The 16,980-nt window shown below is 33.7% G+C and overlaps 1 protein-coding gene across 2 annotated transcripts in view; it reads right to left on the bottom strand.

Annotated features, from left to right (window-relative positions):
• LOC133195813 (TBC1 domain family member 22B-like) overlaps positions 1–16,980 on the bottom strand; it is a 56,793-nt gene that overhangs the window by 17,091 nt on the left and 22,722 nt on the right. For both annotated transcript variants that reach the window (XM_061331764.1, XM_061331765.1), the window contains 2 exons: positions 15,471–15,591; positions 1–25 (listed from right to left, as the gene is read on the bottom strand). The exon at positions 1–25 is cut by the window's left edge and continues 158 nt beyond it. In XM_061331764.1, the coding sequence (XP_061187748.1) occupies positions 1–25; positions 15,471–15,591 (146 nt within the window). The remainder of the gene's footprint in view (positions 26–15,470; positions 15,592–16,980) is intronic.

Raw genomic sequence — 16,980 nt, 5'->3', positions numbered from 1 at the left:
AGATCAAAGTTTTCTGATTCCACATCTACAAAAAGAACATGAAGATAATACTTTAGTAGTGCAAATACATCGCAGATGGATGGAAACCTTGGTCTGCTACCAAGACATTCCCAGTCTGTAAACTCTTAAAGGAAAAAGGCAAATAATAATGAAGGAATTGTACCTGAGTTGATTGTACAAATTACAGGGGTGTGCATTAGCGACACCCTAAGCCATCGATTTTAATGGCTGGGTTAGTGGTTTTCTGCAAGAAGGTAGCCCTTGGGCTATTGAAAAATTATAACTGAATTATACCCTTAAAAAGTGCTTTTTTTCAAGTGTTTACTTTTGAATTATAAAAAAAAAAACAAACAAAAACAAAAACAAAAAAAAAAAAAACAAAAAAAAGAGGAAAAAATTAAAAGCAGCATATTTCTGTTGTTAGTCAGTTTCCTTCTAATCCATTTTGCAGTAATATATGATTCAAAATATTTCTAAAAGCCTTTTTTTCAAATCCAAAAATCCAAATTTCCTCCATATTTCTGCATATAGATATCCCATTAGATTAACCAACTGAAGAGTATGTGTCAAATGAGTTACTTCAGATATGAAAAATATATAAATTTACAATGCAATTAATGATTTAATTAAGGTAACAAAATTAATGTGTCACGTCATTTCAGAGGAGCTAGTCTAACGACCTGAAAAAGGACACTGTATACTACCTTGTAAAGCGGGATAGTAAATGGATTTAAGAAATAAGGTATCATTTTTAAACATCTGAAGGGCTTTATGGAATTTGTTCTCGTGACTAACCCGTATTTATCTCCCGAAAGATGTTTAAAAATGATACCTTATTACTTATATTTACATTTGTGACTTAACATTTTATATTTGCCTAATTCTAATTTTTAACGTGTGAAGTGTTTTATTTTTCAAACCCAACGACACGTGTTTAATCCATTGATTTTGCGTCGACCCTTCATGACTTCACTGAGATATTACCTCGAACGTTTATGACATGAGGAATCCGTGTTTATATGGATATAGATACACATTGATTTCAACAGTGTTATATAAAGGAAAGCATTTGCAAATTTAAATATATAAATATAAAACTCATTTTTTAGCAAATTTATTTTTTTAAATCTTTTTCATTTATTTTTTGACACAATGTAAAACGGACAAAATGGATAATGGCCTCAGCAAATCAAAGTGACATAGTTGAATGTTAGAAGAAGATGACAAGAAAAATGTGAGAATGGCTTACTTTCACTGTTGACAGCTGACTTCAACACCAGCATGATATACAGAAGTGCTTTTGAGTTTTTTTTTTATATAGAATGCTTGTTTGAAAAGAAGCTTCCTGTGTGTAAAATTGATGAGTCAATGAAATACAATTGCAATATTGATCTAATGTATAAAAAAAAAAAATTATTCTAGTATATACTGTTAATTCCCTTTTTAATATTTCACTCCATTTGTTGGAACATGTACTGTATACAGGGAAATTTTCGCCCCCGTTTTATTTTTGCCCCTTTTGCCCTGCACACAAGTGAACGAATTTAAAACGGGGCGAATTCAAAAATCACAGTATAATTTGTTAAACAGAATTGTGACTGGGCGAATTTAAAACGGGGCAAAATTGTTTGCAAGTATGAAAGGGTGAAAATAACACGGGGCAAAAATAACCCTGTATACAGTATTGCCATAGAAAAAAAAAGCTTCTAGCTCTTTATATAGTACAACAAGAGGCCCAAGGGCCTTAAATCGCTCTTCTGATAAACTGTACAACCTATAACTTCTATTTGAAGCCACTAAGTATCCTGTATATTTAGATAAACCCTTGAAATTCCAATTCACATTCTGAGAACCCAAGATGATTCAAATCCAACTAGTACCTGAGAGTTGGTCAGGTGACCTACTTATCACTTGTCATTCTCTGAGGACCCTTCAACTACTTTTGATGATTCTAAGCCAATTAATACCTAAAATATTTTTTAAAATTATAACCATAAAATTTTATAAGTAGGTCAAAGTGACCTACTTTTCAGTTGTTGTACTCCAAGGACCCAAGATGCATCAACTGACAAAATTTGATGATTCTAAGCCAACTAGTACCCAAAATATTTAATTAAAGCCATAAATTTTCAAAAGTAGGTCACAGTGACCTACTTTTCAGTTGACATTTTTTAAGGACCTAAGATGCATCAACTTACAAAGTTTTATGATCATAGGCTTTAAAATGTCCAAATTATGCCTCTAAAACGCTTTGAAATCGAATGCCTGAAAGTTCAAAAAGTAGGTCACTGTGACCTACTTTTTAATAAATATGTTTTATGGCCCCAAGATGCATCATCTTACAAGATTTAATGATTCTAAACCTCTCGGTATTTGAATTAATGACCTTAATTGTTTTAAAAAAGATCATCCTAAAATTCAAAAAGTAGGTCAAGGTGACCTACTTTTTAGTTGACATACTTTGAGGACAAAAGATGCATCAACTGACAAAGTTTGATGATCATAGGCCTTAAATTGTTCAAAATATGCCTCTAAATCATTTTGAAAAAGAATGGCCACAAAATTTAACAAGAGGCCCAGGGGCCACATCGCTCACCTGAGCACTGTGGCCAGGAAAAAAGGAAAAATCAGTTTAGTATTGAAAAGCTTAAATGCATAAATGGTCCCAACCTACCCCTAAAAGGGATTGGGGGGGGGGGGGTATGACTTGAACAAAATTAAATCTACACTGCTTACATAATTTTTTGACTGTGACTTTTTTCTCTACAAGTTTGAACTTTCATTGTGGCCCCACCCTACCCCTGGAGTTCATGATTTGAACAAATTTGAATCTACACTATCTGAGGATGCTTCCATATAAATATTACAAACCGTGGCTTTGCTGTTTTTGAGATTTTTAAAGGTTTTTCTTATATATTCCTATATAAAACTTTGAACATTCATTGTGGCCCCACTCTACCCCTGGTGGTCATGATTTGAACAAACTTGAATCTACACTACCTGAGGATGCTTTCCAAAAAATATATCCAATCAAAGCTTTGCTGTTCTTGAGAAGATTTATGAAGATTTTTCCTATGTACACCTATGTTAAACATTGATCGTCCATTGTGGCCCCACCCTTACCCTGGGGGTCATGATTTGAACAAACTTGAATCTACACCACCTGAGGATGCTTCCAATATAAATATGACCAATCATAGCTTTGCTGTTCTTGAGAAGAAGATTTTTCCTATATATTCCTATGTAAAACTTTGATCGTCCATTGTGGCCCCACCCTACCCCTGGGGGTCACGACTTGAATAAACTTGAATCTATACCACCTCAGGATGCTTCCAAATAAATATGACAAATCATAGCTTTGCTGTTCTTGAAAAGAAGATTTTTGAAGATTTTTCCTATATACTCCATGAAAACTTTGATTGTCCATTGTGGCCCCACCCTACCCCAAAGGGTCATAATTGGAACAAATTTGAATCTACACCACTTGCAGATGCTTCCATATAAATTTGACCAATCATGACTTTGCTGTTCTTGAGAAGAAGATTTTTGAAAATTTTTCCTATATTCTCCTATGTTAAACTTTAATTGTCATCCATTGTGGCCCCACCCTACCCCCCGATGGTCATGATTTGAACAAACTTGAACCCACACCACCTGAGGATGCTTCCAAATAAATATTACCAATCATTGCTTTGCTATTCTTGAGAAGAAGATTTTTGAAGATTTTTCCTATATATTCCTATGTAAAACTTTGATCGTCCATTGAGGCCCCACCCTACCCCCGGGGGTCATGATTTGACCAAATTTGAATCTACACTACCCGAGGATGCTTCCATATAAATATGACCAATCATAGCTTTGCTGTTCTTGAGAAGAAGATTTTTGAAGATTTTTCCTATATATTCCTATGTAAAACTTTGATCGTCCATTGAGGCCCCACCCTACCCCCGGGGGTCATGATTTGACCAAATTTGAATCTACACTACCCGAGGATGCTTCCATATAAATATGACCAATGATAGCTTTGCTGTTCTTGAGAAGAAGATTTTTGAAGATTTTTCCTATATATTCCTATGTAAAACTTTGATCCTCCATTGCGGCCCCGCCCTACCCCCGGGGGTCATTATTTGAACAAACTTGAATCTACACTACCTGAGGATGCTTCCATATAAATATGACTCATCATGGCTTTGCTGTTCTTGAGAAGAAGATTTTTAAAGATTTTTCCTATATATTTCTATGTAAAACTTTGATCCTCCATTGCGGCCCCGCCCTACCCCCGGGGGTCATGATTTGAACAAACTTGAATGTACACTACCTAAGGATGCTTCCACATGAGTTTCATCTTTCCTGGCCCTATGGTTCTTGAGAAGAAGATTTTTAAATGATGCCATTATTTTTTCAGTAATTCCTAATTATCTCCCCTTGAAAGAGGGCGTGGCCCTTCATTTGAATAAACTTGAATCCCCTTTACTCAAGGATACTTTGTGGCAAGTTTGGTTGAAATTGGCCCAGTGGTTCTTGAGAAGAAGTCGAAAATGTGAAAAGTTTACAGACAGACGGACAGACAGACAGACGCCGGACAAAATGTGATCAGAAAAGCTCACTTGAGCTTTCAGCTCAGATGAGCTAAAAAGTTACATATTTCATAATTTTAATCATATTTGTCAAAATAAAGACATATAGTACACCTTACTGGCTAAAATATCTAACTGGTATCACTGTCCCTGATTTAATGTTTTTACAATATAAAATCAAGTTTTGTATGAGTTAAATTTTGTTTGCCAAATTTAATGTCCACTGAATTTAATATGTCAGTGACAAGTAGACAATTAGAGAAAAATTTAAGAAATTATGATAAACAAGACTTTTCTGAGGAAAACTTTCTTGGCTAAATTATTCGGTTATCAAAACAAGATCCCCATGTGCCACATCACTCACCTGAGCACTGTGACTAGGAAAAAAAGCAAAAATCAGTTCAGTATTGAAAAGCTTAAATGCATAAGTAGTCCCGACCTACCCCTAAAATGGGAGAGGAGGTGTCATGTTTGGACAAAATTGAATCTACACTAACTATGGATTCTTACATATTTCTTTGACTAACTGTGGTTTTTTCCCCAACAAGTTTGAACTTTCATTGTTGCCCCACCCTACCCCTGATGGTCATGAATTGAATAAACTTGAATCTACACTACCCGAGGATGCTTCCATATAAATATGACCAATCATGGCTTTGCTGTTCTTGACAAGTAGATTTTTAAAGATTTTTCCTATATACTCCTATGTAAACTTTGACCGTCCATTGTGGCCCCATCCTATCTCCGGGGTCATTAATTGAACAAACTTGAATCAACACCACCTGAGGATGCTTACATATAAAAATGACCAATCATATTTTTGCTGTCCTTGAGAAGAAGATTTTTGAAGATTTTTGCTATATACTCCTACTTTAAATTTAGACCGTCCATTGTGGCCCAACCCTACCGGGTCATGATTTGAACAAACTTGAATCTACACCACCTTAGGTTGCTTCCATATCAATATGACAAATCAAAGTTTTGCTGTTCTTTAGAAGATTTTAAAAGATTTTTCATATAAATTTCTTATGTAAAACTTTGATTGTCCATTGTGGCCCCACCCTACCCCAGGGGGTGGTCATGATTTGAACAAACTTGAATCTACACTTCCTGAGGATTCTTCCATATAAATATGACCAATCATGGCTTTGCTGTTCTTGTGAAGAAGATTTTTAAAGATTTTTCCCATCTATTCCTATGTAATACTTTGATCGTCCATCGTGGTCCCACCCTAACCCTGGGGGGCCATGATTTCAACAAATTTGAATCTATACTACCTGATGATAATTCCATATGAGTTTCATCTTTCCTGGCCCATTGGTTCTTGAGAAGAAGATTTTTAAAAGATGCCATTAATTTTTCACTATTTTGTATTTATCTGCCCTTGGAAGAGGGATTAGCCCTTCATTTGAACAAACTTGAATTCCCTTCACCCAAGAATACTCTGTGCTAAGTTTGGTTGAAATTAGCCAAGTGGTTCTGGAGAAGAAGATGAAATTGTGAAAAGTTAATGATGACGACGACAGACAACAGACAAATTTTGATCAGAAAAGTTCACTTGAGCCTTTGGCTCAGGTTAGCTAAGAAAGAAATAATGTGGTATTCCTAGGGTCGAACCCCAGCAATAAAAATCCTGAGTGTTATTTTCCTTTGAGACTAACACGTTAACCACTACGCTACACAACTCCTGATGAATAGGTAATGGATAAATAACAAGATATTGTTGAATAGTTTAGAGAAAACATTCCCTTCGAGGGCTGAAGGCCCGAGGAGGGGATGTTTTCTCTAAACTATTCAACACTATCGAGTTATTTATCTTACTTAAAAAACTTCCCCCACTTTGGACCCCAAAGAAACATTTACCCATTCATATATCAAACTTCGCTGTAATACAATGGGATCTAGCCCATTTAGATATCCAACAGTAATACAATACAATAGCCTAATTGAACACTCCTTTTAGTCATGGACTAGTGAGCATGAAACTGCATGGTGCTAATGTCATTTCAAATCTTTCCATTGTACTGAACAGTCATGAAATCAGATAAAGAATAGATTTAAGGAGGAGAAGGACCTTGAGCTGAAAAAATACTTGCCATTCAATTTTTTTCATATTTTGTATATTTCTAATTAAGCAAGTCCCACATATCTTAAAGCAGTTATATCATTAGGTTTCTTACCTTATTTTGGAGATATTGATTGACAAATACTATGCTCTACACTAACTAACTGGAGTTTTAATTCTCCATGTTTCCGGACTCATTACTCTGTCCATAATGGGATTTTTTAAGCATACATAAAAAATATCAAAGTGGTCATGTATCTTTTAAAATATTTTAGAGTATAAGTAGATTTAAAATTCAAAAAAGCAAGTTTCTTCTATCACACTGCATCTGGATATGGAAAATTACGCACTTTTTAAGACAACTTAAACAATAAAAAAAAGTAATTTACAAAAAATTCTATCATTCAATATTTTTTCATTTACGTTGGAATGCAAATCCTTCAAATTATTGATTAACTGTAAAAATTTCGAATGATGAAGCTGACCTCAATATTTCACAGGACATCGTTAAAGAGGACATAAGCATAACAAAAAACGTGTTATGTTACATTTCTTGAGTACAGTCCCTGAAATGTTCTACTTTCCCATTTTTCCGTTCGCTCACCGTTCGTTCACCGTTCGTTCAGCGTGCGTTCACCGTTCGTTCAGCGTGCGTTCACCGTTCACAGTTTTGCGTTCACCGTTCACCGTGCGCTCGCGTTCACCGTTCACAAAGCGTTCAGCGTTCGCTCTTCGTTCCGTTCACTTTTCGTTCACCTTGCGTTCAGCGTTCACCTATCGTTCAGTTGTCATTGCCATTCGGAACTCCCAAGTGAAAGGACTTATCTTTTTGTAGGTAAAGAGTTACAGATTTTTTAATTTAATACTAACAAATCGTGTTTGAAGAATCATTATTTCATGGGGGAAAATATCTAAGATATATATTTTTATTATTCTAACTTAGCTATTAGGTTATTTATTAAATTACTCTGGAAAAAAAATGTTGTTATAAGCACATCCTGTACCTATGTAGAACGATGCTGATATATTAAATTTAACTAAGGCCAATGTGCAAATACTTCAAGCACTGCAACATTTTGATGTTTTGTTAAAGACGACAAATCGTTAATGGAGATATAATTATCCAAGTCAAATAATTACGCAGCAAAATTACGAAAATATTTATTTCTAACGCGTTTTTTTATTCAATTACTACAGAAAATATGATAGAACTAGTTCTGAGACTTATACATAGTACTGCGGATATCCTCTTTGGAGCGAATTAAATTGATAGTGTGTTTAAAGGAAATATTTATTTAAAATGTAATGCACTACAGAATATTCGCTACTATAATACATGTATGTAAAGTCTATAGTTATAGCGAAAAAATCTTTCTTCACCGTAACTTTATATGATTGCTATTCGATATGATTAATACCCCCCCCCCCTTTTCCCCTAAATCGGTTACGTAGTCAGTACTGTATTTCCAGAAAATTTTAATTAACCTGTTAAAAAAAAGTTGAGGTCTTTTTTTAGAACAAAAATTTCAGTCTCAAAACAAACATGCATCTAAAAAAGTCACAAAACAATAGTAGTTCAAAATGTACACGTGTCGGCGGTGGTATTTGAAATTGGCAGAGAGTATGTTTCAAATTCAAGTGTTAATGCCCAACATATTTTATTCACTAATTATTCAAATGTTGGCATCAAATCTAGAAATGATAAAAATAAATGTTATAACTTGTTGGAAATACTCGCACTTCGTCTTCGATGTGACGAAACTTTCACACCTGCACAGTGTCGAATGATTTTGATTGACAGGAGAAGCACGTGGACTTCGAGTGAACTTGAAGCAGGAAAATAAAAACGAGTAATACTGTCAAACAGATGGATAAGATTTGTTGATAAAAAAAAAAGTTACTTTCACTGTCTAATATATTTAGAAAAAAATATCAGAGTTATTGTTTGATATAGGTGCAAACATTTAGTGAAGCCTGAAAGGAAGGGGGGGGGGGGGCTAAAACGGAATATCTCTCTCTCTCTCTCATTTGTCTGTTTGATAAAAATTATAACAGCATATTAAATATCAAGTTCTGAAAATTGATGTATCTTTGTATTATCTTGTCTGAGTATAATCACGGCCATCTACAGATACATGTAGAAGTCTGCTCAATAAATCATCATGAAAAATAGAAATGACATATAATATATTATTGTATTAAAAATTTAAAATACGAGCGTATAAATGCAAAACGTCCACTGACCTTTGTAATTAATTTTTTTTTTTTATTACTTTACATGAAATCGCCTTGACACGGAGATACATATATGAATGGATGTTACAATCGCTTTAATTCATTCTATAAGTCAGAAGTTTTCTCTGATTTGTTATCAAATAAGAATAAACATTTTTATTTTCCAACTAAAAAAATATCTTTTATACTTCAGCGTTCGGTAACAATTGCAATGTTTTAATGCGTTAAAAATCGTGTGATTAAAAACGTAATGTGCATGAATCGTCTTTCTTAGGACAATTTTGGAGAATTTATTTTATTTACTTATTTATTCATTCATTTATTGGTTTACTTATTTTTTTTTTTTTTTAATTTTGGCACCTGACATTATAATACAATAAAATAGTTTCAATGCAAGGAAAAGATCAGAGGCATTCCGAATATATCGTTCATCTTGCGTTCACCGTTCGTTCACCGTTCACTTTGCGTTCGCGTTTGCGCTCCGTTCGCGTTCTGCGTTCGCTCACCGTTCACCGTTCACACATCGTTCACCAAGTTGCGTTCAGCGTTCACACATCGTTCACTCACCGTTCGCTCTGCGTTCGTTCACCGTTCGTTCAGCGTTCGCTCACCGTTCAAGTGGGAAAGTAGAACGTTTCAGGGACTGTACGAGAAAAACCAACTGTGATGTCACACGTAAGCTAAATAAGCGAAAAAAAATATACCTACATAAGATTTCTCAAAATAATTCATCATATACCAATTATGACCTTTTTCACTTAATAATACCGCCCCGTGTTCACCGAGTATGATCTTGCTGTACTAACAGATCATGTATGACGTCACCGACTTGTCAGATGCACAGTTTAGGAAACAGGAGTGGATCAATCTTTTTCATAATTTGTTAATGTTTACCAGAATGTTGAAACATTTTACTTTTTTTTTTATATAAGATGGTAATTAAAGTTAAAACATTGTCAAAAATTTTACAAGAACTGACGCTTTACACGTTTTGCTCTTATATAAACAGAGACTATGATGTAGTTAAACAGAGTCATGTGACCATGTGTCTTTCTCCTCCTTAAATCCAAATAAATTTTGAGAGGTTCAGATAGTGTTTTGAATACTTTTGACCAGAAAGTAGAAGAAAACTACAGAATTTTGATAAAAGTTTGGGAATCTGTCATTACATATAATATGATAATTTGATGAGGAAAAGTGTTGGAATCTTGTGAAGTTCCATTTGGACAGTACTTCTAGCAGTGTAAAACAGATGAAAAGATTGTCTGTGTTATGCGGAACCTGCTTTAAAAATATTCCACATCAAGACCTGCAAAAAAAGGTGACAAAAAATAGATGGGCTGTCAATTTATTAAATTGTTTTGGGAAGTACACTGGAAAAGTATAAGAACAGATGAACCTCAAAAATCTGCTGATAACAGACCCCTGAAATAATATTCAGCAACAAGAAGTGATGTGGTTTAAGGTTCAAGGTGAAAATATACAGTAAAACTTGTCTGATCTGGCGACCAGTGGTTCCGAAAATTTTGGCCGGATTAGACAACATCTGAATTGGGGAATATTGAACAGTTAAAGCAAGTTAAAAAACATAACACTTCATTATCAGCAATGCATAATGCCTTTGCACTGATTATATACAATGTATTGGGCAATAACCTGTAAAGCCAGCTGTTTATTTCTTAATGATATCTAAAAATAAAAAAAAAACAAACACACACACAAACACACTCTTTATTTTACATTTTAAGGTACATAGATATGAACAAAGAGTGGTAAAAAAATATTTGATCAAATGTGTCATTTAATACGTTTCACTTTTTGAAAAAATTGTCTATTTTTTGTTTGTTTTGAACACTGTTCTTGAAAATTTTTATTTCTGTCAAAATTTTTAATTCAATAACAGATTGTAATACGTTTTGGTCATTCAAATTCACAAATCGTTCAATTTTTAGAACACATTCTAAAACATCATCGTATTTTGAAGTGACCAAAAACACATTTTGATACTGTTTAATCAGCTGGTTGAGGCTTTGAAGTCGGGAAAATCTCTTTTGCAAACTCTAAAGCCTTTTCTTGTAATATCGGGCCATTAATACGCAAATTTTTTAAACTGGCCTGTTCAAATCACTTAAAACATTGAATATTTTGACCCACAATTAAATCATCTCCTTTTTTCCACACAGACTCCTCTAATCTCCACGATAAAATTCTCGCCGTTTTAAAATGTCACTCACAGTCGTTGCTCCAATTACATATTTTTTACTAAGTTCAAACTGGGTAATTTTAGGGTTTTCTCTCAACATCTTCAATTAAATCAGTTCTATCCTGCAGTGTTAGATTATTTCTGGTTCATTTTTTTTTTATTGAGATTCTGTAAAATTTAGTGGTCTTTTCCGAGACATTGCCATGATCGTAAATTAATGCAAAAACAGAATGAAATATGTATGTTAACTTGAGGTATTAGTGATTATCACATTTGTCAAAATTAAAACTGTTGATACAGGATACATCTTAAATGGGACAATAATTACCCCATGCAAGACCTCTCTAATAACCGGCGGGCACAGGTTAAAATAAGTGGACAGATTAGAGGAAATAATTTGTATTAAATATGAGCAGTCGGTTCTTTAAGGATATCCGATCCTTAGCCAGGAAGGATAACTCTTAAATTTATTATTTTATTTAAAAAGTCTCAAAATGAAGCTTGAAATTGAAATCTTTTTGCGCAACAATTTTCATTTTATGCATCTCAATATGATTAAATGTTCTTTGAAGTCTTAGAAATGGTCTTATAAAAAGTTGACATTTGTACCCCATAAAAGAAACAAGAGGCCCAAGGGCCTTAACGGTCACCTGAGTATAATACAACAATTTAGAGGATCCATAGAGTATAAAGTAAACTGATAGATGAAGCTTTGTTGCTCAAAAGCAAGGAAAATAAGATGATCAGGATCAATGAAATTAATTAGTTTAGTATTCAGTAAAAACTCATAAATTAAATTCTAATCTATCCCCCATTTATCACTATCACCATGCAAACTATTAACAAACTTTTAGTTCTTCTGTATAGTTTTAACCCCATATTATAACCTCTCACATTGGCCTTTCTTGGTCTTTGAAGAACATTTATAATTTATTTTTCTCATTTTCATTTATTTATTATTTACAAGTCTACCTGATCATTAAAACTATGAAAGTACTTTTGCATTATACACTAAAATATTTTGCATAATTCTCTTATTCTATTAACTTTCAAATACATTATTTACTAACAGTGATTAATTATCAAAAGTGAATGGCAAAGGGGATTAGCTTCTCTCAGTTGAATACAAATTAATAGAGCCCTGGCCAGGACCAGAACACTTGACCAAATGGTCCTGATGTTCAATATCCTTGCTTATTAAAACTTTTATTCTGATTGCCTTCGATATGCCAAGGAGCAGAGAAGATTTTCAAAGAAATAATGCATTTTCTCTACAGATTCCCTAACACTAAAACCCATGTCCCAGGGTCATGAAATTCACAACTATGCACTAAGTTGAAGATTTTCAAGTAATTAACACATTTTCACTTTATTATCAATATAGCTGGGGCCATGAATTTCACAATTTTGAAAAAAAAGCATCCTTGTGCATCATAACCATGCACTTGGCTTCTTTAAATAATACCCAGGAGCAGAGAAGATTTTCAAAAAATTAATGCATTTTCATTATATAATCAATAGAGCCCCACCCTCACACCAGGACCCCTGACCCAGGGGCCATGAAATTCACAATTTTGGGAAAGGCATCATTGCTTATCATGGCCATGCAATTAGTTTGTTTAAATAATACCCAGGAGCAGAGAAGAAGATTTTCAAAGAATTAATGCATTTTCACTATATAATCAATAGAGCCTCGCCCTAACACCAGAACCCCTGACCCTGGGGCCATGAAATTCACAATTTTGGAAAATGCATCAATGTTTATCATAACCATGCACTTAGTTTATTTAAATAATATCCAGGAGCAGAGAAGATTTTCAAAGAATTAATGCATTTTCAGTATATAATCAATAGAGCCCCACCCTAACACCAGAACCCCTGACCCAAGGGCCATGAAATTCACAATTTTGGGAAAGGCATCATTGCTTATCATAACCAATTACCTAGTTTGTTTAATTAATACCAAGAAGATTAGAAGAAGATTTTCAAAGAAATAATGCACTTTCACTATATGATCAATTTAGCCCCACAATAGCACTAGAACCACTGACCCTGGGGCCATGAATTTCACAATTTTGGTAGAGGGCCAAATGCTTATTACAATCATGCCAACAGTTTGACTGCTTGATGTCCAGTAGTAAAGAAAATTTTTTTTAAAAGATTGCATCAATTTTGGTGGTTTTAGCCCCACCCCTGGGGCCCCAGGAGGGTAGGGACCAAGAAATTTACGATATCTGTTCCCCTTCACCAAAAGATGTTATATGCCAAACTTGGTTGAAATTGGTTTAGCAGTTCTAGAGAAGAAGTGGAAAATGTTCAAAAGTTAACACACAATGGACGACGCTCGTCGAAGCACGACGGACAAAAACAGATAGCAATTGGTCACCTGAGTGACTTAGGTGACCTAAAAAATGAAATCAATTTTAGAGAAATCGAATTTCCTTTAGTCTAGAATTAGATACCACTGCTTATTAGCATGATATGAAATTAGATGTGATATGTGATGTCTAGCAATGATAGCACAAGCTTTTTACACTGTGTATTATATGAAATTGCAGTAAAAAGAAGAACTAAAATACTGTACAAGCATAAAAAAGATGCAATTTTCTTCATATGACTGGATACCTATATCTTTCTATCCTAAATTATATTTGTTGATCGATTTTCAATTAGAAAATGTATAGCTGATGTTTTTATTCGCATTTCCTGAAAATATATTTGAGATATGATAATTTTCCCTTTATAATATGATTGACTATAATGATGAACTTTGAAGAAATTCCATGGGTAAATTCACGTTACTATGTGAAATCAGAGACATTTTTGTGAGCATTTTCATTTAAAAGCTGATTTTCAGAACCTGAGGATTTGACTACCTTAAATAGCAGCCGGTTTACAGAGTAGGCAAGATCTGGAATGCACAACGTCTTAAACATAAATTGTAAAGAAAATTAAGGAACTGAAATATTATGCCGGACTGAACAACATGCCGGAATGCAAAACATCAGAATTTGGCAAGTTTTACTGTATTTATAAGCGTGTCAAAATGTGATGCTTTTAAAATTTAAGCTGGAAACATTCTGTTAAAATACCATCGGATAAGTATTGGATATTTCATTGACAAAAAGAGTTGAATAATGTGCAAAATTCGGAGGAATTGTAAATTTTTTGAGCATTGGAAGTACATTTTGAACACAATTCTAATGGTGTGAAAAATGCGAAGTGATGAATTCTGTGTGCATTGGACATAAATTCTAATAGTGTGACAAATTCGGAGTAATTATTTTTTATGTGCATTAAACTCTTATCTCTTTCATTCATTGCTTAATTATGTTTGTATGCACAGTTGGATATTTAAATATCCAACTGATAGGCAGTTGGATATTTGAATATCCAACTGATGGCCAGTTGGATCTTTAAATATCCAACTAGTGATGGTTGAATCGGTAAAATATACATAGACTAATAACAATGGGTGACGTCATTGAAGTTTTTTAAATAAAGGATATTTAATGTTTTGTAGTTGGTATGGAATTTATTTCATGAGTGGGACACAATTTCTACTTGAGTCATTAAACTACTCACTCATCAAGAAAATTCAATGCAAGTCAAATCCAGCATCTATAGCAAGTTTGAAAGAGTTTATGAGTCATTTAAACATCCAAGTTAGCTGTTTAATGTCAAAGGAAGCCCTTCTTGCAGAAGTCCTCTAGCCTGTGGGTTAGTCCTTGAAGTTTTGAATTGCACACCCCTTATGTATTTGTAGTTTTTTCTTAATGTTCATTTACAAAGGTTTATTGTTGTTGAAGGAAGTCCCTTTGGAGGGGGGATTTTTTTTAAGTTGGATTGTACATATGTATTTGCAATTGTTCTTGATGCAAACTTGCAAAATTTTGTTGTTGCTGAAGGAAATCCCTTTGAGGGGGGGGGGGGGGGTATTAATTTACCTTTGGCACATTTTCTTCCTTACATCACCTTTGATTTTTAAGAACCTTAAAAATGTTGAACAACTTTAATCCCCATTTCCCAAAGAGTTTAATTTAAATTGGCCCAGTGGTTCTAGAGAAGAAGTAAGAAATGAAAAACAAAGTCAGCAAACAGATTAACAGATGATAGACAAACTTAATTAGAAAAGGCTTAAGTTATTTAAAAGGTAGGGCATGTTATATTTACAATCATGGTATCAATTCAATTGTATCCATTTTACTGACATTTTTGCCTCATCCAACATGAATTAGAATGCATGCCATATACATATTGCATTTGCACCATAGGAAATCAGGAATTTTAAATACTGAAATTGGTCTCAACCTATACTGCAAATAAACACAATACTTCAGTGGTGTTATCAGGACATGCCACAACTAGGTGTAAACGTAGTATTACTTACCATTATCTATAAACTCTGAGAGAAACACAACAAAGAATGGAGTGACCAAATCGTTGATTCCCTGCACATAGCCACTGGCAGGATGTCTTATGGCCCAGATGTACAGGATGCGCTCAAATATCTAAAATATATATACAGTATAAAAGTATCACACAAACTCTACACCGTTTTTGTTTTCTTTTCTTTGTTATGAGCTGGAAACAATTTAAAAAATTCTTCAATTTTAACAAAGTTCTTTGTGTTCTGTGAGATTATTACCATGTAATACATGCAAACAACAAGGGATCCATCAACATCAAACATAGGTATTGACCACAAAGCATTTTACTAATTTACACACAAACAACAAACCCAACAAAGTAAGTTACTGGTATGTACTTGTGATTTAATTGAGCAGCAGGTCATGAAATTGATGATAAATATGTAATGAAGTTGATACCTTCCCTTGAACTGACTGCAAGGAGATATCAAATTGGAATGTCCAGTGAAATTTGTCCAAACTGGATACAACCAGTTCCATGAAAATTGTCCGAATTAGACAGAAGTGCAGGAAAAATGCAGGAAAATGATAGAGATTTATTTTCCTTTTTTTAATTCACAAGTATGATGCATATGTTGGGAAAATAATATTACATGTATTAAATGAAGTTAAAAATTATTCCACATTCTTGAAATCCAAATATCAATCAAGAGTACATATATGACCTACTGTCAATTTTTCTTTTTTCATTCACTAAGTTTGAGACTTTGAAAAAAACCCTCTCAAAGTGTTCCACCCTATTGTATCTTTATTTTATTTTGGTTTTTTGGTATCACAAGTATTTACATGTATTATGTTTTACTCAGTAAGCAGCTGGTTAAGACTGAAAGATTAAGAGTTATCTCAGTTTGTATTAACATGGTGCTTTTTATAGCACAAGAGCCCATGTGAAGAATGGAGAAAAATTGGCAAGAAATGTAGGAGAGATATAGATATGCCAGTATAGAGAAGGCAGAAAAAGCAAAAATAATTAAATATTAAATTTTGATACGTCTATAGATACAATCACTGGCATCAGCAAGTTTTTAAAGAGATTTTGTACAAAGTAAACACAGATGAAGAAAATTACATCTGGTAATGTTAACGATTGGCAGTTGTATGTTATTTTGTATTTAAAAAAGATTGTCTGCAGACTTTAGAAGATAATAGTGCTAATAAATTGGTAAATCTTAAAATTGTTCAGCATCAGCAAAGGCTTTTCAATAGAATATTTTAGACATCCTGTTTTGCAAAAATGACAATATCGAACATATCAAGTCTTAAGAACGAATGTATACAAGGACAGTAAATATCTGTGATATTTTCACACAAAATAAAAGAAGTTGTTGGTCAAACTAAAAGGTATTTGGAGAAAGGCCAATGAGAAGTGGTGACTACCATGTACAGCAACAGCAAGTGAAATTTATTAGGATCCCCGCCCAGTTTCATAGCAGCAGTTGTGTGGAGTGTGCCGCACATGTGTACTTGAAA

The sequence above is a fragment of the Saccostrea echinata genome, unplaced genomic scaffold (assembly GCF_033153115.1).
Source record: "Saccostrea echinata isolate AGI-Se365-2 ecotype Australia unplaced genomic scaffold, CSIRO_AGI_Sech_v1 ptg000029l, whole genome shotgun sequence".
NCBI classification, from domain to species: Eukaryota; Metazoa; Mollusca; class Bivalvia; order Ostreida; family Ostreidae; genus Saccostrea; species Saccostrea echinata.
Note: the sequence above shows the minus strand (reverse complement) of the source record. Positions and strands in the feature narration are given on the sequence as shown.